This window comes from Pseudorasbora parva, chromosome 11 (assembly GCF_024679245.1).
Source record: "Pseudorasbora parva isolate DD20220531a chromosome 11, ASM2467924v1, whole genome shotgun sequence".
Classification (NCBI taxonomy): domain Eukaryota; kingdom Metazoa; phylum Chordata; class Actinopteri; order Cypriniformes; family Gobionidae; genus Pseudorasbora; species Pseudorasbora parva.
The window spans coordinates 40294724-40318209 of NC_090182.1; the positions used below are offsets into that span (position 1 = coordinate 40294724).

Here is a 23486-nt window from a genome sequence, read left to right on the forward strand (position 1 = left end):
CAGTCTTTGTGAGGTTGCACGTGTGAATTTCTTTCCACATCGTTCACTTCTGAGTTCAATCGATGGTGCGGTTATGATGTTTCTGTCTGATTTTCGTCTTCACTGTCACTTGCGAGCACTTCCTGGCTCTGTATCGTCTGATTGGTCAGCCGAGAGGAAGTGGGCAGAACTGAACCGAAGAAAAGTGAACAAAACTGGGGAAAAAAGAAAGCAGGGGCAAATATTTAACAAGCATTTGGTTTATGATATTAAACAAATGTGTCATTTAAATGATTATTGTACCTTTTTGTTGGGAGGTCCTTCTGTAAGCGCTTCCTCCTGCTCCTCTTCGCAGGCTGAGTGCCTTCTGTTATTGGAGTGGGGCGGTGGGGATGGGGATGGGGGGGCATGTGATGGTCCAGGAAGTTCGCTGGTCTCCATGGCGATGAGGAATGAGTCCATGTCGTCATTCATGAAGTCGTCTGGTGGTTGCTTGGTATCAGGGCTTGGGGGAGAAACAATAAAAGTACCAAATAGAAATGAATCTAACATTTATAAGATTGATTATATCCTATATTTCATGATTTGACGTACTGTTTTGTGCTGGATTTGCTGTGGTTCTTTGGATGCGAGTCCTCTGACAGTGTAGCGAGGACAAAATTAGCCTCCAGAACGCTATCATTTACACTCAGGATAACTGGGCTTAAAAAACAATCCAAACACACACAGTTATAAAAATTTTAAACATACACACTGATGTTCAAGAGTTTGAACTCCATCATTTTCTTTAAAATAAATTATTTTATTCAGCAAGAAGATTAAATTGAACATTTATAATGTTACAAAATATTTCTATTGCAATAAATGCTGTACTTTCTATTCATCAAAAAATACTGAAAAAGTATCAGTTTCCACACAAATATTATGCAGCACTGTTTTCAACAGTGATTGATTCAAAACTGATCAATAATTATAAATGTTTATTGAGCATCAAATCATCATATTGATCATATGACACTGAAGACTGGATAAATGATGCTGAAAATTCAGCTTTCATCACAGGAATACATTGTGTTTAATTATAAACATATTTTAAAAATAATTTAAAAAAAATATTATATAAAAAAACTGTCATTTTACATTAGAATAATATGTGAAACTTTACAATGGTAGCGTACAACTATTTAGTAAATATTTCAAATAAAAGTGGACAAAATGTGAATTTGGACTAGTTCATAAGCAAATATAAACCAACCTGCCTGGCTCATCAAAATACATAGAGATTGGAAGACCAGAGGACTCAGCAAATACAAGCAAGCCCTGATGGAAAACCAGAGACAAAAAAAAAAATAGAATAAAAATCAAACATTGATTGAGCATCCTATGGCTATTTTAATGGTAATATCAAGGTTAAAATACATTCAAGAGAAACAATACAAAAAAAATCCAAAAATACATAAATTGACACCATTTAATGTTTTAATATAAATAAAATTATCTTATCTTTTTGTGAAATTTTAAATAAATGAAAAAATGTGGGTGCATGTAGGTCAAGGTCAGTTTAAAGTAAAACTGTAAATCACAAAAATTACATTTTTTTTAATTTACAGTTAAATTAAAGGCACAATATGTAATTTAATTAAGCAACATAGCTTGATGATGCCTTGATTTCATGGAATCATGGGAGTTGTAGTCTTCACCTTAACAGCCAGTGGAAAATAATCCAACAGGACTGTAATAATCCATCAGAAATCGTATTTGTGGATGAGGTACTGTATCAAAGATTTATTAACGTTACTGTAGTGGGGCTGAAAGCCTCTGGGGCGAGTGCTGATGAGAGACAAGCGCAACACACAACTCCGGGATTTAAAAGGGGTGATGAATTGAGAAATCAACTTTCCCTTGAGCTTTTGATATATAAAAGGTCATGGTAATATAAGAATATCCTGTAAATTTCAGAGCTGAAAACTTCCTTGTTAGTCAAAGAAAAGCTTTTATAGACACCAGGCCCAGAAAACGATCGTGTGCTTCATCTTGGCGTCATCGACTGACGAAACACCGCCTCTACATAAGGAATGTTGAAATCTACTCAGGGTTACATAATAAGCACATTCAATAGCCCCGCCTATCGACTCATCAGATCACGTTAGCCAGCAGCAATAAACACGCCAAATAATATAGCAAGATATTGCGCTATTCCTGGTTGTGGAAGAACACAGTCGCTACATAAGCTTCCTTCGGATCCAAATATTAGGAATGTGTGGTTGAGCTTGAACTTTATTTTTAATCCAGCTGACGTGGGGACAGCGGTGTTCACTTAATTTCACCGCGGGATTGTTTGTAAACAAATCTCACAATGCTATTTCTTCTATGTAAGGATATCCTTTATCAGTTTACTGTCATATACACACCGTTTTTCACAGAGTTGCCAAAGTTATTAAACAATATTTCATGTAGGTTCCTTTGTGTTTTATATAATGACCACCAGGAGGTGTTCTAGGTGTATGTTTTCCTTGATTGGTTTTCCCTGAAGAGTTGAAATGAAAGTAAAAACGTAATGCCCGTTTGTTGAATTTGACCATGAAATGAGAGTTGTGTCTTAATCAAACAAAGACAATAGTGATTTCTAAGTAATTTATTTTTGTTGGTACGAAGTTGGCCAACTCAAACGGTTGATATAGAACCACGCACCACGATTCACTAACACGTGCGCACACACACACACACACACACACACACACACACACACACCCACACGTTAGAAGAGCATAAGCAGCATTTATTTTTTCCGGCGCCCATGTAATAGATTAGAGCATTTACACCGCACACAGAGGCATTTAAATTATTAAAACTAGAGACATATCTTAACTTTAAGGTTACTTTTATCATGTAAACTACATACAGCATGGTATATGCATTAAATGTGTGTGTGAGGAGAGCACGGTTGTATTTGCAGTAGAAAGCAAGAGACAGACAGGGGTCGGAGGAAAATGCCGGAAAAGTGACAGAATGGACGATATTCGTCTGTACTTGCAGTGCACAAGCTATGGTTTAGCTTTTCGACTCCTATCCAATTTTCTACATACATCTCATTTTATTTTTAATTTCGGGGTGGTTTAATTCTTTTTGGACTACCAAAATCTCAAGGGTGCCAGGGATTTCAAAACTTTGCGAACCCTGATTTTGGATAATGCAAGTACACGAGTCAACAAAATATTTAACATTGTTCTAGTGGTTATTGGAAATTTTAATCCAAAAATCTTAAAGGTGTAATGAACTGGCTTTTTAATTTTTTTTATACTGTTGTCTGAGGTCAACTAATGACCTCATTGTCTTCTCCTCCAGGTTTGTTTTCAATCCTCAAATAAAGATTCTAACGGTAATGAATCCGCGTATTGATTCATGATTCGGAGCGCGTGTCAAACTGCCAAACTACTGAAATCATGTGGCATTGGCGATCTGAATCATGAATCAATACGCCATTCTAATCTTTATTTGAGGTTTGAAAACAAACGCGGAAGAGAAGACAATGCTAAATAAAGTCGTAGTTTTTGTCATTTTTTGACCAAAATGTATTTTCGATGCTTCAAGACATTCTAATGAACTAACTGATGTCACATATGGACTACTTTGATGATGTTTTTATTCCCTTTCTGGACATGGACAGTATAGTGTGCATACACTTAGATACGCTGTCGGACTAAATTTAAAATATCTTAATCTGTGTTCCGAAGATGAACGGAGGTCTTACGGGTAAGGAACGACATTAGGGTGAGGAGTTAATGACATAAATTTCATTTTTGAATGAACGAACCCTTTAATTTCTTTACTATTGAGGTCTGATACAAGTACAACATAAACACACAGAAGAGCTGCTTTATAGATGAAACTGAAAGTGTAACTATGATTGAAATTCAGTTTGGAATCTTGCTGGAATGTTCACAGACAGTACTGTTGCTCAGGTATTTCAAACTTCTTTTTCCATCTGAACGAACAACGAAAATTAAGTTTGCTGTCGGTTCAGAAGGGCTAGATGTGTTCCTATCTTTGGGTCTGAATATGTGAATGTTTGTGTGAGTTCACACTCACCCTGAGCTCTTTGAGGCAGAAGGTGATGCTGGTCTGAGTGCTGATGGCAAAATGATCAAACTCCTCCGAGCTCAAACACAGTTCAGTCATCATTGCTCGTGATGGTTCTGAAAGAGGACAAAACTTGGTTTAACTTGACTTGGTTTGTTTTATGCATAGCAGCAGAATGAAATCACTGATACCTGCGTCGTCCTCTACGTGGTTCCTGAGCCACACTCGATCGCTGCTCACTGAGAGATTCACCTCCTCTAGAGATGGAGGGAAATGCAGAACTGTGTCCACCATCAACCTACAGGGATACACAGAACATCATTAAACAGACTCTGAAAATCAGTTGATATTAATATTGAGGTAATAAAATTAATGTAAACCTGGGTTGAGCTTGTAGCACGTTTGCACAGCTTTCTTTATCAAACACGGCCTGCAAACTCTCACAGTCCTGAAAGGACAAATTATGTGTTTTCAAGAGCCCTGTAACAAACACACAGTTTAGTTGGTCATACTGTACAACACTGTATATTATATCTGTAATATAAGTTCATTATGAAATCAAATGTATTTGAATAGGGTGAATTCAGGGTGATTGGGACACTTTTTCCAAATCATCTCAATGGCAAAAGTTTTTCCACTCAGCCTGAATTCACCCTACTAGACCATAAAAATAGTTAGTCAAGTCAAATGTATTTGTATAGCACTTTGCACAATACACATTCTTTCAATGCAGCTTTCCAGAAAATGATGTTAATGTTCATAGTATTTTATATCTTTATGCCTTATAGTCGCATTCAGCAGATTCAATAACAAGCAACCAAACAGTTGAGATTTGGTATATTGTTTTACATGTGAATATATATATATATATATATATATATATATATATATATATATATATATATATATATATATATATATATATATATACACATATGTGTATATATGTGTGTGTGTGTGTGTGTGTGTGTGTGTGTGTCTGTGTGGATAAAGCTAGATGTACATTTACATTCAACTTCATATAGAGAGCTTTGTGATTATATAGTTTGCATTTAATCCTACTAAGCATGTGTGACGATGTTTCCGGGAGTAGTTTTTACCGTGTTTACAGTGCAGAGTTATGGTCAACCGACTCTTTTCACTGTTCAACTGAATACGGCACTTTTCTACAGAGCGATCCAGAGACGACAGGGACTTGAACACAGCCTGAACACTCTGAAGAACACAAGAAAAAGACAGTGGGAAAACACTTCCTTCACATGTATTATGTCTCCCCTTATCAGACACCCTATTTAGTTCTTGCAGTCTCTACTAATGAGCTGATGAGTTGACTCAGGTGTGATAAATGAGGGGCGCTAAAATGTGCAGGGCTGGGGACTGGGTGCCTCCAGGACAGGTTTGAAAACCACTGCTCTATTCTACAGTTTATTAAGTATAATCATAACTTTGTAGATAGTTCATATATTTTATGGGTATTGTAATGGCCAATTCAAAAACCTTTTAAATATGCCAAGTGTTCTAATAATTTTGGCCTCCACTGTAGAACAATAGGGAATAAAACACTAATCCTACATTCGTTTCATGCCAAATAAAAAAAAAAAAAAAAGATAGATAGATAGATATATATATATAGATATATATATATATAGACATAGTCTATAATGTAATGCTTCTTGTTTCAAACCAAGTGATGCAAAGTATTAAGTTCCCCAAATAAAGAGGAACTGCAGGGAGCCAGGGACGGAGACAGAACAGGAAATGTTACCTTGACGGGTATTTTGCAGCGAAAGCTCTGGTCTGATGGAGTCTGATATCTCTGGAAGAAGAGAGGAGACAGCAGGAAGCAGGCAAAAGCTGACCGGGAAGAGTTGACCGACCGCAGAGCCAACTAAAAACCACAAGACACACATTATATACATTATCCCAACACCTCATCTGTCTAAAAATAAATACACAATCATAAACCGACACATACCCCACCCTCCACAGGCTCCAAATACAGCTCCTCTCCTATTCTTGACAGCGAATGTATGGCTTTTGCTAAAACTACAACAACAAAAAGTATGCATGACTATATTTCTATTCATAAAGTACTTTTAATAGCAAGGTTAAGTTCACACAGGAAGCGTCTGTTTTGCATTAGAGTTGTGTTTTAAAAAATATTTATAATTTAACTTTGTAAAACACGTCTCGGTCTGTGTGAACGGCTTAACGTTACCTTTCACGTTTCCTCCGGTTGCAACACAATCCATTATATTTTGCTTGTCAACAATATTCTTTTTAAACAACATTAGGCTAAATATTTACATGTATTTTCCACCGGCTCAAGCTGATGTATCTGTAGAATCACGGAACCGGCCACATAACGCCATTGGCTCTTATAACGCAAGAAATTAATCGTAAAGATAAGTTTAAGAGTTGTTATCTGTTATCGCATAACATAAGGTACATAATTCAAACAACGGGAAACTTGTTAGAAGCTGATAATTTTAGAATTTGTTTACTTCGAATCCGACATGTGGCGCGTATTTTCTGCTCTAGCCAATCGGCGTGAGGTATGGATAGCAACGTTTTGCGTCATAACAAAGCGCCCGTGAGATAAACAGCACAAAAATGCGTAACGAAACGTCAAAAATAGGTCAGTTTGAAGTTAAACGATTGGACTGGTTGGATTATTATAAAGGCGACGATACTTTTACAATAGGGATGTGCCGAGACGAATCTTTTGAAGCAGTGGGGCTTTTACAACAAACTTCTTTTAAATGCGCTTCGAAGCTTTTGACAGCGCTCTACTTTTTGTCATCTGGTGGTCAAAAAAGAATCCTACACCAACTGTGATTCTGAAGTTTTGTTTATTTGGGAAGGTTTATTTGTATATTTAATACGTTTAATTGTATTTTACCCAATACAGTGATAATAAAGACTTTATCTTCTTTTTTACTCACATCAAACTTCTAAATATAATGTTTTATACACCAATAAATTAGGCCTATGTGACTTCACATTGTTTAAAAACACAAATGCAATTACATTTTTTATTCAAGAATTGTTCCAGACAAAATACTTTTTAAGAATTCTGATAGAAACGTGTCAGAATACACAAACTTCATCACAGTTTGTTGTGTGGGGCTGCATATAGCCACAGACCAGTCAGGTGCCCATGCTGACCCCAGTCCACCGGCGAAAGCTCCAACCACGGAGCAATTGAAGAAGAGGGACTGGTCTGATGAATGTTTTCTTTTACATCATGTGGATGGCCGGGTGCGTGTGTGTTGTTTACCCGGGGAACACATGGCACCAGGATGCACTATGGGAAGAAGGCAAGGAATAATGTTCTAGTCATAATGTGATCGGTGTAGTTTTAATTGATATTACCATTGTTCCTGCATTTTAACCATATAATTTATTGTAATTTACTTTATAGTACTATAAATATTTAATATATATATAGCTATCTACTTATAATATACCTAAATAATTACTAAAAAATCATAAAACCGGTGATTGCATTAGAGAACTGCAGTGTGTTGCCTGTTTAAAAGAAAATGGCTCACAAATGAAATTACTCCACTTGCTGAAGTAGGGACTTCATGTTCAGATATCAAAATGTTCTCGCAGCTTTTTTTTTTTTTTAAGACACAGTGTCTCAGTCATTCAGCAGCTGGTCAGAGGGAGTGACAAAAATACAAAATGTTTCATCCTGACACACTTGTCTTACCTGTCCATCTGGGTGTTTGACACACCTCTTTCTTTCATTCTTATTCATAACACTTCTTCCTTCTGCAACCTTTCAGAAATCGAAAAAATATTTAGAGAGCTAACAGGAGGGATAGAAAACAAGGGGAGCTGAATGACTGATGGAAATAAGTACTTGTATGGACTAACACGAGGATAAAAATGAAGGATCGGTGGATTTGTACAGCTCTACCTGTAAAAGTTGAGTGTCTAGAGTGAGTCTGGTTTAATGTGAACATCTACCCACTATCTGTGAGTTGTCTCTACTCATGTGTGCGCATGTGGTAACACACAGCCCAATGGCAGAGTTGAACCCCGTCTCAGACACTCATGCCTTACTGGAATCTATGCTTCAGAAATTGCGGCTGAATGCTGAGAACAACGGTAGCTCACTCGCTGATATGCAAACACGTAGTCCGTCTAGAACAGTGGAGGATTCATCTAAAACCGTTTATCAGTTTGGATTTTCTTCCAAAAATAAAGAGCATGATGGAAACACTTCAGTTTGGAATAACTGGGAGAATTCTTGGACTCAACAATCTTCTCATTTTGGGGGTGCATCGACTCCTAAGCAACATGTCAAAAGGATCAGTAAACACAACTCAGGATTCTCTACAAAACCAAAACGGCCACCATTAATTTTTGGTGAACAAAAGCACTTTGTGGCAGAGAGGACCGATGATGTCACCTTCTGTGTTGGAGACGATCAGATGCCCAGGCCGGAGAAGATGCAACAGTTTTCTCTGGAAGGGGAGACCAGCTCAAATGTGCCACCGTTTTCCAAATCAGACGCCTTCCAAAACCCCCCTGACCTTTTAGCTCCAACTCTGATATCATCATCATCATCTTCAGTGGTGGAAAAACCAGAGGTCAAGGGTCAAAGTGGCACATGGAGCTGGGTTGCTGTGAATGAGAAAATTGAAGGCACCAGACTTCATGAGCAATCAGGAAAAACGACAAAGACAAGCAGGAAGAAGTGGGGGGAAGCTAAAAGGTGGGCGCAGAATGTGAAAGAGCGATGGAGAGAGAGACACAGAAGCACATTGACCAGACAAAGAGATGATGGAGAAAGGCCAGCACAGAATGAAGTACAAGTGAGTATTTAATACTGTCAAAGCCAGGTTTCTACTTGTTTTTTGTCTATTAATGGAGCTTGCTTAGGCATCAATATTAGCGATTCACGTTATTAAATTAGCTTCGTTTAGACGTCACAACTGTTATTACGATTGTAAATTGGGATACTTTATTTTGAATTTTTAGGTAAACATTGGTGTCCAAGTACACTGTAAAAAATTATTTAGAAAAAAAGTTATTGGTTGCCTTAAAATTTTGAGTTCATTGAAATTAAAATTTTGAGTTAACATTTTTTGAGATTCGACAACCTTTAATAAAAGATTATTAAAAGATTTTGTAAGCATACTGGGTAATTGTGTGTGCTTTATTTCTGCTGATGCAGTGAAACATGTCAAATAGTGCTATTTTCATGATTTAAAAAAAAAATGTGGTTCAGATACAGTAATATTTTGAGTTTTTATTTATTAAACAAATTTTCTTCATTGTATCAACTCAAATTTTTAATTTCAATAAACTCCAAATTTTAAGGCAACCATGTTACTTACTTTTTTAAGTTAAACCAACAAAAACCAACAAAAAAAATGTACAGTGTAAAAAACGGCATGCGTCGAAACTGCATGTGTCAATCGCCAGTTGGTCAGGAATATTTTTATGAATTTTAATGCAACGCAACATTGTGAGAACAGGCCAGCAGTTTAATTTTTGGCAATTTAAAGTCATTATGAAATCAACCCTATTCTGTTTGTTACCGCACATTACATGCCTTGTGGTAAACAATTAATCTGTTAATACACAGGAAAAAAAATAGTTTGTCATCATGGTAATCTTTAGTTGAATAAGCCCTATTTCTAAAAAAAGATGGAGTGTTCCTTCAAAATCTTCAAGTGCATGGCCAGCCTAAGGACATTCAACCCATCAGAGAAGGAAAGCCATTCCAGAGCAAAAGCAAATGTTCAGATATTAAAATAACTTTCCTACATTTAGATATATGGGCAAATGCATTTTTGTCTCAGTGCATGCATTGTTTTAGTTTGGCTAGCTTAGCTTAGCATAATGAATGGAATCCTATGTTGCCAGCTAGCATGTCCAGAGTAAAAGTGACCCCAGAGAGATATCACGCAACACATTGTGGTCGCTCAACAGCCGGAGGACATGAGGATGAGCCGTGATATCTCTGCGCCCAAGTAGCAGTGCTTCGCCTGTGCTTCCCCATAATATAGCCCCAAGTCAATACCTGCGCAGGAAATCGCCTAGCCTTAATCTGTATCGCTATTTGGGTTTTTTTAGCGTCTAAATTTAGCTATTAGGGTCTAAGCTAGCGGCGACCCTGCCAAACTAAAACAATGCATGCACTAAGACAGAAATGCATTTGCCTGCATATCTAAATAGGAAAGAAGTTGGGGTTGTGGCACAATTCTAGGCTTGTTGTCGCAAAACATATTCAGTTGTGTGACGTCATTACAATTATTTTACTGCTCCGATCGTGACGTGATACCCGCGATAGAGAACAGACGAGCTTCACAAACCGGATGCTTCTGTAGCTGAATATTGGCAGCCGCAAACATGCCCCGAAAGTGGAGTATTGAGAAAGATCCCAGCAAGCAATATCCTCCATTTCACTGTCTCATAACTATAGAGCTGAGAAAGTCCAGCTATGAGTTACCCACTTCTAGCCAAAAGACGTATTTTTAGCCTAGACGTCATGACTTTGTCTTTTAAACACAAAATTGCTTGCTGGAGATCACCCATATTCTTTTTTGTCCTTTTTCTTCCTGTAAAAAAAAAACCTCACTCCAGGAGAACCAGCTGATGATGTCAATGGTCCTCCATCTGTTTTTCTTCTCAAGTCACGCTTGATCTTGCGAGTCTCTGTGAGGTCTCGTCTCATTGTGGAAATGTTCCTACATTCGACAGGTGTGTGGTCTCGCGGTCCAGACGAATCTTCTAGTTTGTGCATTCAGAGGATTATAATGCTAAAAAATCAATTGCTCTAATGTCTTTGGTCTCCCACAGTTTTAAAATCGTCCCAGGCCTTAACCACTCCAAATGTTAATCTGCTATGAGCGAGGAGATATGGAGAGAAGGTGCGCAAAAGTAAAACCCTGCCGTCTATTCAATATTCCATTTTACTTGGAAATATGTCACAAAAAGAAGTAAAGTCGGATGCAGCTTCGGGCTCACAGGGAGTTTAAATATTCAAGCACAAGAAGACGCAAAAGGGAACTTGATTTGTGACTTTCACGATGTGTCGAACGTTTTGTATGCACACATCCGAAGCAACAGAAAGCAGAAAGCACACAAATAGCCTACTAAATTGAGCTCTTTTTTACGCCTTCCGCTTAAATGAACAAATTCAAAATCCTCGTAAACATACTCAGTTACAGTATATTTTAAAAGGTGCACTATGTAAAATGTTTTCAGTAAAACATCCAAAAAAAACTGGGCCAGTATTATATATTTTGTAGAGTACTTACAATATCCCAAATGTTCGTAAATCTCCATTACCCTTGGTTTCCGGTTTTATTCTGCAGAAACGCTTTACTCTTAGCAGTGTGAACAAGTGTCACAGCAGCCGCTGAGCGAACGCACAGATTAACGTCATAACATCATTTAAAAACACACTTAAACGTATCTAATATGATAAACAGAGCTGCAACAATCACTCCAGCGGCAGTGCTCAGCTCCACAACACTCGGCCCTGCTCTGCTTCAGACTACAGTAACACTAATAAGTGCATTCATAGCCGCGTTTCCACCACTGGAACTTTACCCAGGAACCAGGAACTTTGGGGTGGTACTCGGTGTGTTTTGACCGCAGGAACCAGGGTCTAAATGAAGTTCTGGGTAAATATTTCCCCCTCCAAACGGCCTTGCTCGCGAGGTAGTACTTTTTCAAAGTTCAGGAACTTTCAAGGGCGGGACTTGGGCGCTGAACATGCTGATTGGTTTAGCTCACGCAGCATTTTATTTCAACCGGCATTTTTAAAAGTCTTTTGTGAGATTCAGTCTACGTTCAGTAAATATCAGTCTTGCTCTCTGTCTGATGGCGCACGTTCATCTCAGCCATCTCACGTTCAATGTCCGTAATAGCTGATAATATACATTGTCATTTTAAATCTAGCTTTACAAGCTTTCTGAATATGCTAGTGCTCTTTTCTGTCGTTGTTAACTACCTCTTTAGTAAACCTATACATAACCAGCAAAAGCAGCACAGCTTGAATCTCTTCCATACTCGTTATTAATTTTTTTACAGTCTATTTTTCACCATGTAAACGACCTGACCGATTACTATAAGTGTGCGTCCCTTACATGACGTGACAGCGCGCGCCGCGCTCATGTTGACAAGAGAGGAAAGTTCATTTTTCTGAGGGGTAAACTTTTTATTTCGTAAGTTATGAAGATAATGTTGGAATAATGACACAGCGTATATTGCCCCAGGCAGTTTTTACTTTAACTGCGCCTGACAGAAGAATATTTTTTTTGAAAGTCCTCACATGTAAACACCAGATCAGTTTAGATAACGTCTCACGTAAACAGTCCACTAAATCTTCCAATCGGAATGACAAAAAAAGTGTGCTTGTAAACGTGGATTGATATAGTATTGTGCAAAAATGATTACTGTCCGTCACTGACTTGGAGGAGCAGTCACACGCAGTCCTACATCACCGGACTAATTTGCCTAATCTTCACGGAACTTTACATCGCGGAGGAAACACAGACAGTTGCAGGTCTGGGGGGGAGAAAAGTTCCTGTAAAAAAAGTTCCTGGTACAAATTGTTCCGGGTAATTTTGGTGGAAACGGGGCTCATGATCATGATTTCTATCCCGATTCTTTCCCACCGGCTGTGAGGTGAAGACCACATGTCCCAAGAGTCTGCGCTCAAACTTGGTGTCATCAAACTAAGATAATAAAACTATTTGTTTTGAATAGGTGACCTCTAGTGGACAGAAAAGTTACATAGTGTACCTTTAAGTGAGCGTAAACAAAGATGTGAACCTGTATAAGAGCATTAGATTTGTGTATTAGGTCTTAAAGTGTAGCAGCCTAATATTAGCCTAATCAAACAAAAAAGGACAAAGAAAAACAATCATTCTTTACGGAATAATCTTTGCAACTATAGCCTCACAAGCCAGACCCACATCAAGATGTTTGGTCTGGAAACTCACCATTGACAGCTCAATCCGAGGGGCGGGATAAACGGTTGTCTTTCAAACTCCCTCTGCACGCGATAGGATAGCGCTACACCAACCAGAGCAACGAAGGTGAAGCAGAGCTCGTTGATAGATTAAACTTTCGCCGTATCCGGTCGGCAAAAACTCTGAACACATCTTCCCTTATTAAGAATGACTTCAGTGCCGTTCTTTGTTCTTTTCTCAGAGAAAAGCTTAACTCCAAGTCTTCCAGAGTCGCTCTAAAGCCGATTTAAAAAAAAACGCCATTTGCCATCTTCTTTATTTTTTAGTAGCACACAACTCCGCAGTCATTATGTTAAGCCCCGCCCACCGACTCTATACACAATGTGATTGGCCTGACCAGAGTTTGGTTTTTCCAGCTCAGAAAGTATTGAGAGTTGCTAGACGACACTCTTAGCAGATTATATTTGCTGCCGCTAGGGTGAATCTAGATTTCTAGGTTACTTTGCAACTTTAATAAGGATTAATCTATGTGTTAGGGGTGCTGGGACGAAACAGGGACCCAAGCGCAGATTAGCAGTTAGCTTAGTTTATTGACCCAACAGTAAGGCAAAACAACACAAAATAACAGGCAGCCGAGCTGCCAGGTAAAGGGCTGAGCCGAGGCGAAATCCAAGGAGCAGTCAGGATATAAGCCAGGAGACCGTTCAGCAATGCAACAATCCCTAAGGAAAGTTGGTAAGGAAGATGGGCCAGGCAGGGGTCGAAACCAGAGGGAAACCACAGTCCCAGGAGCACAGCCCAGGTAACAGTCCAAAACAGAAGCAGAAAATCATTTAACATGTAACTGATCCAACACAGGTCTGCATACAGGAACTGGGCAAAACAAAGAAGAAAAAACAAGATTTAAACAAACAATCAGGGCATGAAAGCTTGGCACGACTAGAACAGGATTAGTTAGGACAGTAGTGAAACGGACGGTAACCAAGACACACTGACAGAGAAGCAAAGATAGAGAGAAGCATAAGTAGTGGAGGAATCAATGTAAAAACAAGAGACAGGTGTGTGTGGGGAGAGCTGGGGCACTAATTAGAATGAGGTGCAGCTGTGATGGCCGAGTGAGTGGAACAGACAACCACACACACAAAAAAAACCTGATGATCAAACCAGAGTCCTGACAGGACCCCCCACCCCAGGAATGCCACCAGGCTTCCCAGGATGAGGGGCAGATCGATGGTATTCCTCAATAAGAGAGCGGTCCAGAATGTCCCGAGTCGGAACCCAACATCTCTCCTCCGGACCGTACCCCTCCCAATCAACCAGATACTGGTATCCCCTGCCCCGCCGCCTGGAATCAAGAATCCTCCTGACGGTGAAAGCGGGAGCACCCTCAACCATCAGGGGGGGAGGGGGGATGGGATTAGAAGAAACATGTGAAGAAGAGCGAGAACGAATAAAAGGCTTGACACAAGACACATGAAACACTGGGTGCACTCGACGAAGAGGATGTGGGAGCCGAAGCCGAACCGCCACCGGGCTGAGCACCTTAACAATGGGGTATGGCCCAATGAACCGTGGTGCCAACTTCTTGGAGGGCACCTTAAGAGGCAGGTCTTTGGTGGAGAGCCATACCTTTTGTCCACAGATGTACTTGGGTGCCTCAGCCCGACGACGGTCCGCCAATCTCTTGGTGCGTTCCCTAGTTCTCAGAAGTGCTTCCCTGGCTCTCCTCCAGGTCCGCCGACATCGATTGATAAATGCCTGAACTGAGGGAACCGCAGCTTCGGAACCCTGTGAAGGAAACAGAGGGGGTTGATATCCCAGACAGCAAGAAAAAGGAGATAATCCAGTAGACGACACCGGCAATGTATTGTGAGCATACTCAACCCACGTAAGCTGCTGGCACCAGGATGAGGGATTATGAGAAGCCAGACAGCGAAGGGCCCTCCCGAGGTCCTGGTTCGCACGCTCGGTCTGGCCGTTGGTTTGTGGATGGAATCCTGACGACAGACTAGCAGTAGCACCAATCTGTCGACAGAACTCCCTCCAGAAGTGGGAGACGAACTGGGGGCCTCTGTCAGAAACCACGTCCTCCGGAAGACCATGGATCCGAAAGACGTGGTCCAGGACTGCCCGTGCAGTCTCCCTGGCTGAAGGAAGTTTAGGGAGAGGGATGAAGTGAACCGCTTTTGAAAAGCGATCCACTACAGTGAGGACAACCGTATTGCCACTGGACTCCGGTAATCCAGACACAAAGTCCAGCGCAATATGGGACCAGGGGCGAGATGGTACAGGGAGAGGTTGGAGCAAACCAACGGGTACAGAACTAGAGGATTTGTTTTGAGCACAGACCGAGCAGGCGACCACAAAACCACAAACATCCCTTACCATGCCTGGCCACCAAAAACGCTGGCGAATGGCAGCCAACGTTCTCCTCACTCCTGGGTGACAGACCAGCCTGGACGAGTGGCCCCACTCTAGAACCTCTGGCCGAACCGACTCCGGAACAAACAACAGACCAACTGGGCCTCCCTCCGGTACCTCTGCCCCTGACTGAGCCTGCCTGACACTGTCCTCGATACCCCAGGTGACGGACCCCACCACACAACCAGGTAAAAGAATGGTGTCTGGTGGAGTTGCGTCCTCCGGAGCTGTGAACTGACGAGAGAGAGCGTCAGGCTTAATGTTTTTGGAGCCCGGCCGGTAAGTCAGGGTAAAATTAAAGCGCCCAAAGAAAAGTGCCCAGCGAGCCTGCCTGGAATTCAATCGTTTGGCTGTTTGGATATACTCCAAGTTCCGGTGGTCGGTCCAGACCAGAAATGGCTCAGCCGAACCCTCCAACCAATGGCGCCACTCCCCCAAAGCCAGCCGCACTGCCAACAACTCACGATTGCCGATGTCGTAGTTCCGTTCTGAGGGAGACAATCGGTGTGAAAAATAAGCACACGGATGCAATTTATTGTCAAGAGGAGACCGTTGCGAAAGCACCGCTCCGACACCTACCTCTGACGCATCAACCTCCACAACAAACTGCCGCATGGGGTCCGGAGTTATTAAGACAGGAGCAGACGAAAACCGCCTCTTAAGTTCATCAAAGGCTGCCTGAGCAGCTGAGGACCAACAAAACGGTTTCTTCGTGGAGGTTAATGCTGTCAGAGGAGCCGCCACCTGGCCAAAATTTCGGATAAACCACCTGTAGAAATTGGCAAAGCCAATAAAACTTTGCAATGCCTTACGGTTGCCAGGTGTGGGCCAGTCAGACACGGCTTCTACCTTCGCAGGGTCCATGCGAATCCCCTCCACTGATATGATGTGTCCCAAAAACGGAACTGACTGGTTGTGGAAGGAACACTTCTCCGCCTTAGCAAACAGTTGGTTCTCTAGCAACCGCTGCAACACTCGTCTGACGTGCTGTATGTGTACCTGGAGTGAACGAGAAAAAATGAGGATGTCATCCAGATACACAAAGACAAATTTGTTGATCATGTCTCTCAGCACGTCATTGACGAGTGCCTGGAAGACGGCTGGAGCATTAGTCAAACCAAAGGGAAGGACCCTGTACTCAAAATGCCCTGTGGGTGTATTAAAAGCCGTCTTCCATTCGTCCCCCTCCCTGATCCGAACCAAATGATAGGCGTTTCGAAGGTCCAACTTCGTGAAGTACCTTGCCCCCTGCAGGATCTCGAAGGCTGATGACATCAAAGGTAGTGGATACCTATTCTTAATGGTGATGTCATTCAGCCCCCGGTAATCAATGCAAGGGCGCAAGGAACCATCCTTTTTCTTCACAAAGAAGAACCCCGCCCCTGCTGGAGAGGAAGAAGGACGAATTACACCGGCTGCCAGAGACTCAGAAAGATACTTCTCCATGGCCGCCCGTTCAGGAGCAGACAAGGAAAATAACCGTCCCTTCGGCGGAGAAGTGCCAGGAAGGAGATTGATGGCACAATCATAGGGACGGTGTGGAGGAAGAGATGCGGCCCGGGAGTGACTGAAAACCGCCCGCAAATCATGGTAGACCTCAGGAACCCCAGAGAGATCAACAGGCTCCTCCTGCAACACAGGAAAAGAAGAGACAGAAGACAAGGCAGATACAAGACAATGGGCATGACAATAAGGACTCCATGATAAGATGGTGTTTTCAGACCAGTTAATGTGTGGATTGTGAGTGGTTAACCAGGAATGACCCAAGACTACCGGAGTAAGGGGTGAGTGAGTGACAAAGAAAACGATTTCTTCTCTGTGATTACCAGATGTAATAACTTGTAATGGAACTGTGGTCTGGGAAATGGTGGGGAGTTCTCTGCCATCTAAAGCGTGAGCAGTGAGGACAGGAGAGAGAGATTGAAAAGAAATGCCCTTCCTCAAAGCCCAAGAAAAATCAATAAAATTCCCTTCGGCCCCGGAATCAATGAGGGCAGAGAGTTGATGAACAACACCTTTATATGTGACAGAGACTGGAAGCATAGAGCGGGAACCAGTAGATGGGGTGGTGGAAGTAGCGCTCGTCAGTACCCCCTTGTTTACTGACGAGCGTTGGCTTTTGTCGGACAGGAAGAAGCAAAATGTCCCGGTCGGCCACAGTAGAGACATAATCCTTTGGACAGACGTTTCTGTTTCTCCTCAGCAGATAACCGGTACCTGCCCAACTGCATAGGTTCCGGAGCAGATGAGTGGACTGGAGTATCAGAAACTGAAAAAGCAGACACAGAGTCAAGCAAAGACAAGGATGTAGAAGCCCGAGCTCTCCGACGAAGATCCCGTCGATTATCCAAACGAACCGCCAGATCAACAAGTTCATCAAGATGTTCAGGAAGATCATGAGCATACATCTCATCCCTTATCTCATCCTCCAGCCCCTCCGTGAACCTGGCCGCCAGAGCGGTGTCATTCCACTCACTTGATGCAGCAAGAGTACGAAATTCGATGGCGAAGTCAGCTACTGAACGTCTCCCCTGACGAAGTGCTGCCAGCAACCTTGATGCCTCCTTACCGAGTGCTGAGCGGTCGAATATCTTGACAAACTCAGCTTTAAAGCTGGAAAACTCCATACAACATGCCGCCTTTGCTGCCCAAACAGAAGTGGCCCACTCCCGAGCTCGACCGGCAAGGAGAGAGATGACAAATGCTACTTTGGCTGAATCTGAGGCATAAGTGAGGGGTTGCAGAGAGAAAATCACCTCACATTGAATAATGAATGCACGACATACTGTGGGCTCACCGGAGTAAATAGGAGGGTTGTTGATGCGTGGTTCAGGGGTGACTGAAGAATGTCCAGTGGCCGGCGTCACAAGAGTACGTTCAGTCTCCATTCGGCGCACAGCTTCGGTAAGCTCGGTGACTTGGCTGGCTAATGAGTCCACAGCATGACTAGCAGCCGCCAGCTCCCCTTGATGCTGTCCGAGCAGCGCACCCTGTGCTTCCAAAGCCGAGCGTAACTGCGATTGATCTGCTGGATCCATCCTGGTCAGTGTGTACTGTTAGGGGTGCTGGGACGAAACAGGGACCCAAGCGCAGATTAGCAGTTAGCTTAGTTTATTGACCCAACAGTAAGGCAAAACAACACAAAATAACAGGCAGCCGAGCTGCCAGGTAAAGGGCTGAGCCGAGGCGAAATCCAAGGAGCAGTCAGGATATAAGCCAGGAGACCGTTCAGCAATGCAACAATCCCTAAGGAAAGTTGGTAAGGAAGATGGGCCAGGCAGGGGTCGAAACCAGAGGGAAACCACAGTCCCAGGAGCACAGCCCAGGTAACAGTCCAAAACAGAAGCAGAAAATCATTTAACATGTAACTGATCCAACACAGGTCTGCATACAGGAACTGGGCAAAACAAAGAAGAAAAAACAAGATTTAAACAAACAATCAGGGCATGAAAGCTTGGCACGACTAGAACAGGATTAGTTAGGACAGTAGTGAAACGGACGGTAACCAAGACACACTGACAGAGAAGCAAAGATAGAGAGAAGCATAAGTAGTGGAGGAATCAATGTAAAAACAAGAGACAGGTGTGTGTGGGGAGAGCTGGGGCACTAATTAGAATGAGGTGCAGCTGTGATGGCCGAGTGAGTGGAACAGACAACCACACACACAAAAAAAACCTGATGATCAAACCAGAGTCCTGACACTATGCTCAATTTATACAGTGAAGGCTATCCAGTGTTTTTTACATTTGATTACTGATACTTGTCTATAATACAGTTTTACATATATATTAGTTAGGCAAGTAGTTTTAGCTATGGCATCGAAATTTGAATAGAGATTTGTGAATGTTCACTGGTATCTAAAATTAACTGGTTTCATGGCCGATAAAAATATTTATGGCTGGTAAATTTTCTTAAGTCACTGCCCATTGGCAGGTGTGGCAAAAAGTTAGTTTTAGGCCCTGCTCAGCAATTGCAATTGCATAACAATGCCTTAACTACCACCTAGGAATGCCTTGGTATTTGCATAGCAATGTGCGAAAAACCACTAAAACAATGTCTTAGCAAAGCACACAGCAACGTCCCAGAAATCATTCCCAAACAATTCAGCATCATGGCAGAGGCTTTTTATGAGAAAACACAAGCCCAGCAAAATCTAGAATTACTTTAAAAGCACGTCCTTTATGCTTATATCCAGAGTAATCTCTCGCCGTTATCGGGGTCCATCGATGTGAACAACACACCTGAGGCACCCGCTGAGACTACGGATATCCACCGTGAACCGATCAACACAGCAATGGATGAAGATGGCCCTGCTTCGCTGAGTTACATGAGGTAACCACGTCAGAAATATGCATCAGGCATAGTTATCATTCCACGGGTCTGATCCATGAATCACTTTCTGTTTCTCGTTAAACTCCTTTCTCATCAAGAAAGAATGTGTGACCCCTTAAGGGCTAAAATAATGAAAACATGAGAAAATATGAGAGCTATTTAGAGTAAGGGTGCAACTATTAAATCCTGGTTTTAGTTTTTTACATTCAAATGACTAAACTCTTGTCTTTCATACTTCTTCTCAGTGACAGTCTTTTGTCATGTGGCACTACTTCTAATTTAATGGAGGAGATCTTCAGCGGGACGCAGTGGGCTCAGTTTCTCTCAGTTAACCAATCAAACAAGCCACAAAGTAATACCGCCCAATCACGTGAAGAAGAACGGCACAGTAAATTGACTCGCAACAACACAACCGATTCCCATTTAGGTATGACTAAACCTTCGCTCTCTGAGAGTTTTGCCTCCGATACACCTGTTTACAACCAAAGGGAGATGTCCCAGATGAGTGTTCCTTCATCGCATTTTACTGATCTCACCACAAATCCATTACATACTTCTGGCCCGTGTACAAACAGTGAGCAATCAAACGAACAATCGCACTTTTCCCAGCTTGATCCAAACGAATCAAAAGCAACTGAGCAGAACGATCCTCGATTGATGTCTAGTCAAGTGTCTGACCCCAGCCAAGGTGGGACGGAGGATTACATACCTCTCTTGGACCTTTCATATATTAAGGTGAAAGTATATTCATTAAGAAGCAATATTGATTTATTGTGTTGTTAGTAATTGGCAACATGTTCGAATATTTGTTCATTCTGTCTTATTTTATCCCCTTCTTTTCTCTCAGCCAATGGACAGATCGTCCATAAAATCCCAGGGATCCCTGAGCCGTAAAAGAGAGCATTGGACGAAAAGGAGAGATCTATTTGAACATACAGCACAGGACATGGAGGACGAGGACCACAGCACTCAGGGCTCTTTTGTGGCCGCAGGGACTTCAGACTCACCGACGTCTTCACTCAACTCGCTGATGGACACCATCTCAGAGTCTTCTGTCTCTCTGGAGACTGCAGTCAAGAAGGTATAAGATTTACTATATGCCAGAAGAAAATATGCATTTAAGCCAGTTTTAAAGTGCTACTATTATCCTACTTAAATTTCCTAATATTGTTTTTGTTGGTCATGGTCTACATGCATCCAAGGTAAAAACAAACAAACATAATTTTGTCTTAATATACAGTGTAGCATTGAGTCTTTTCTCACAGTGTCTGAAACGGTTTGATCAAGGAATCAGTCTCTCTAAACCCCTCCTTTCCAAGAGTCTACTCTGCTCTGATTGGTCAGGTGATCCAGTCTGTGGTGATTGGTCTACTTTGCTCTGATTGGTCAGATGGTCCAGTCTGTTGTGATTGGTGTACTTTGCTCTGATTGGTCAGGTGATCCAGTCTGTTGTGATTGGTGTACTTTGCTCTGATTGGTCAGATGGTCCAGGCCTCTTCCTTTGGAAGTGCATGCAAACAAACAGCTATTCACTGCATGAAAGATTAAAAAAAGCTAAATAAATTATATATAACCTCAGTATTATGAATATTAGGTTGAGTTTTAGATCAGTTTTTTTTTATTCAACACAGACAAATGATTTAACCCTTGGTTAAAATTTTGGGTGTGAACATTATTTATTACGGACTACAGATGCACGTGTTATTATGTTGAGATAGTTGTGGCTTTAGTGCCATTATTGAATTTATTGTTGGGTGGTGCTGAATTTTTAGCTTGTCTTGTGACACAGGCTGCTACGATGTGAGTCACTCCACAAATTCTTTGGCAGATTCTGTAGGTCATACTGAGGAACATCAGGAACGATCCTCGATACTTTCAATAAGCAGGCACGTTACCAGTAATGCTTTAAACAAACGAGTACATTTATTCAGCAAGGATGCATTAAATTGATAAAAAGAAATAATAAATATAACATTAAAAAATGTTTCTATTTCAATTTTTTTTTCTGTTCATCAAAGAATTATAAAAAAAAGATATATATATATAATGGTTTCCTAAAAAAAAAAAATTAAGCAGCACAAATGTTAATACATAATTGATGAGTAAGGGATAATGTACACCTCTGCTTCCCGTCGGGGTCCTGATCACTCTGTCAGGGTTTATTCTTCGATAACAACCGGCCGGGTGTACATTATCCCGCTTATTACACGGCTACTAGTCTCAAATAAATAATTATTAGACACAAAATTGTCTTGAGATTAAATATTTTATTAGCTCTTACGCAAAGCTTCCGCGAAGAAAAACAGTTCCAACCTGCCTTTATTGCTGAAGATTTGCCATATGCTAAATGTTGAAAATGAATGCTGAAAGGGTCAGTTCACCCAAAAATGAAACCAAGCCTATGGTTTACTCACCCTCAAGTTATCGTAGGTGTATATGACATTCTTCTTTCAGACAAATACAATCAGAGTTAACGTTATATTTAAAAAGTCCAGGCTAACGTTAATCCAAGCAGTAGTTGTAGTTGTGTTTGAAGTCCATAAAAAATGCAGCTGTCTGTCAAATGACGTGCTCCACACGACTCCGATGGGTTAATAGAGCCTTCTGATTCGAATCGATGCGTTTGTGTAAGAAAAATATCCATATTTAAAACTTTATTGGAAACCTGCCTTGAAGTCTTCCATTGTAACCCCTCGGCTGTTTAAGCCACATGATGGCGGCAGCGTTAAGCATAGAAGTAGTACCGGTCTAGATAACTCATAGTACCCGTATGAGCGGGTGTTATCTGGAAATAACATACCACTGGAATGCGCGATTGACCAATCAGAATCAAGTATTTCACAGAGCCGTGTAATAATAATAATTAACAACTTTGATAACAATTATTTATGGTCATTTCAGAGCTCGACAGCCTTTGTTGAATATCATTATTTTGAAGAGAGTGGCGCAGATGTCTTCAGAAATGCACATTTAGTGTTTTTTGGAGAAGAAAGTCATAGGTTTATAGTGACATGAGAGTATACTGATGATGAGATGACAATCTTCAACTATCAAGTCAACTATCCCTTTAAGTTTAGTTAATAGTGAAGAACATAGTCCAGCATATGAACAGGCCTGAAACAGCTGGTCTTTTCAGAAGGCGATTCAGTTTATGTATTCATCATACACACATTATATAACATAACATTTGTAATAATAGTGTCCACAATTACAATCATGTCTTTCTTTCTATCTCATCTCCCAGAGGAGGATGGAAGATACCCGGCGTGTGCGATTCTCTGAGGAGGTCATCATCTTACCGCACAGCTACTTGCCAGAGTATGATGACAATGATGAAGATGATGATGATAATGAATGCCCAGAGGAACCTTCTCCCCGGTCTTCATACCCTAAGTGGATTGTGTCTTTTAAATCCAGAAGTGCAAAATACAAATTTTAAGCAGCTGACTCCACACCTGAAATTCTGCAGCTCACATAATAACAGACAATTATCATTAATACACTCTCAGACAAAATGCTTTTCTCTGTAGGGGAGTGCCCTTAAAAGGACAACTTTGCAAATTAGTGCCTTAGAGTGTATTATGAAAACAAAAATCATTTTAATGAGATTGGGATATGCATGCCAGTGCCATATTGAAATGCCATTAAAGTAAAAGTTCACCCAAAAATGAAATAATTTACTCACCCTTATGTTGTTCCAAACCTGTATGAGTTTCTTTCTTCTGGTGA

At 41.3% G+C, this 23486-nt stretch overlaps 2 protein-coding genes across 2 annotated transcripts; one reads left to right on the forward strand and one right to left on the reverse strand.

Annotated features, from left to right (window-relative positions):
* Positions 1 to 54: 54 nt before the first annotated feature.
* Positions 55 to 7094, reverse strand: rad9a (RAD9 checkpoint clamp component A). Its single transcript, XM_067457947.1, has 11 exons — positions 6278 to 7094; positions 6035 to 6105; positions 5825 to 5947; positions 5160 to 5274; positions 4440 to 4539; positions 4251 to 4357; positions 4069 to 4175; positions 1235 to 1299; positions 574 to 681; positions 283 to 484; positions 55 to 194 (listed from the first exon to the last, which is right to left on the reverse strand). The coding sequence occupies exons 1-11, from the start codon at positions 6348 to 6350 to the stop codon at positions 72 to 74; spliced, it is 1194 nt and encodes a 397-aa protein (XP_067314048.1). The 5' UTR covers positions 6351 to 7094; the 3' UTR covers positions 55 to 71.
* Positions 6670 to 23196, forward strand: zgc:113229 (uncharacterized protein LOC550612 homolog). Its single transcript, XM_067457946.1, has 6 exons — positions 6670 to 6697; positions 7854 to 8888; positions 19621 to 19757; positions 20003 to 20492; positions 20605 to 20838; positions 23002 to 23196. Exons 2-6 carry the CDS (start codon positions 8064 to 8066, stop codon positions 23194 to 23196), a joined length of 1881 nt encoding a protein of 626 aa, XP_067314047.1. The 5' UTR covers positions 6670 to 6697; positions 7854 to 8063.
* The last annotated feature ends 290 nt before the right edge of the window (positions 23197 to 23486 follow it).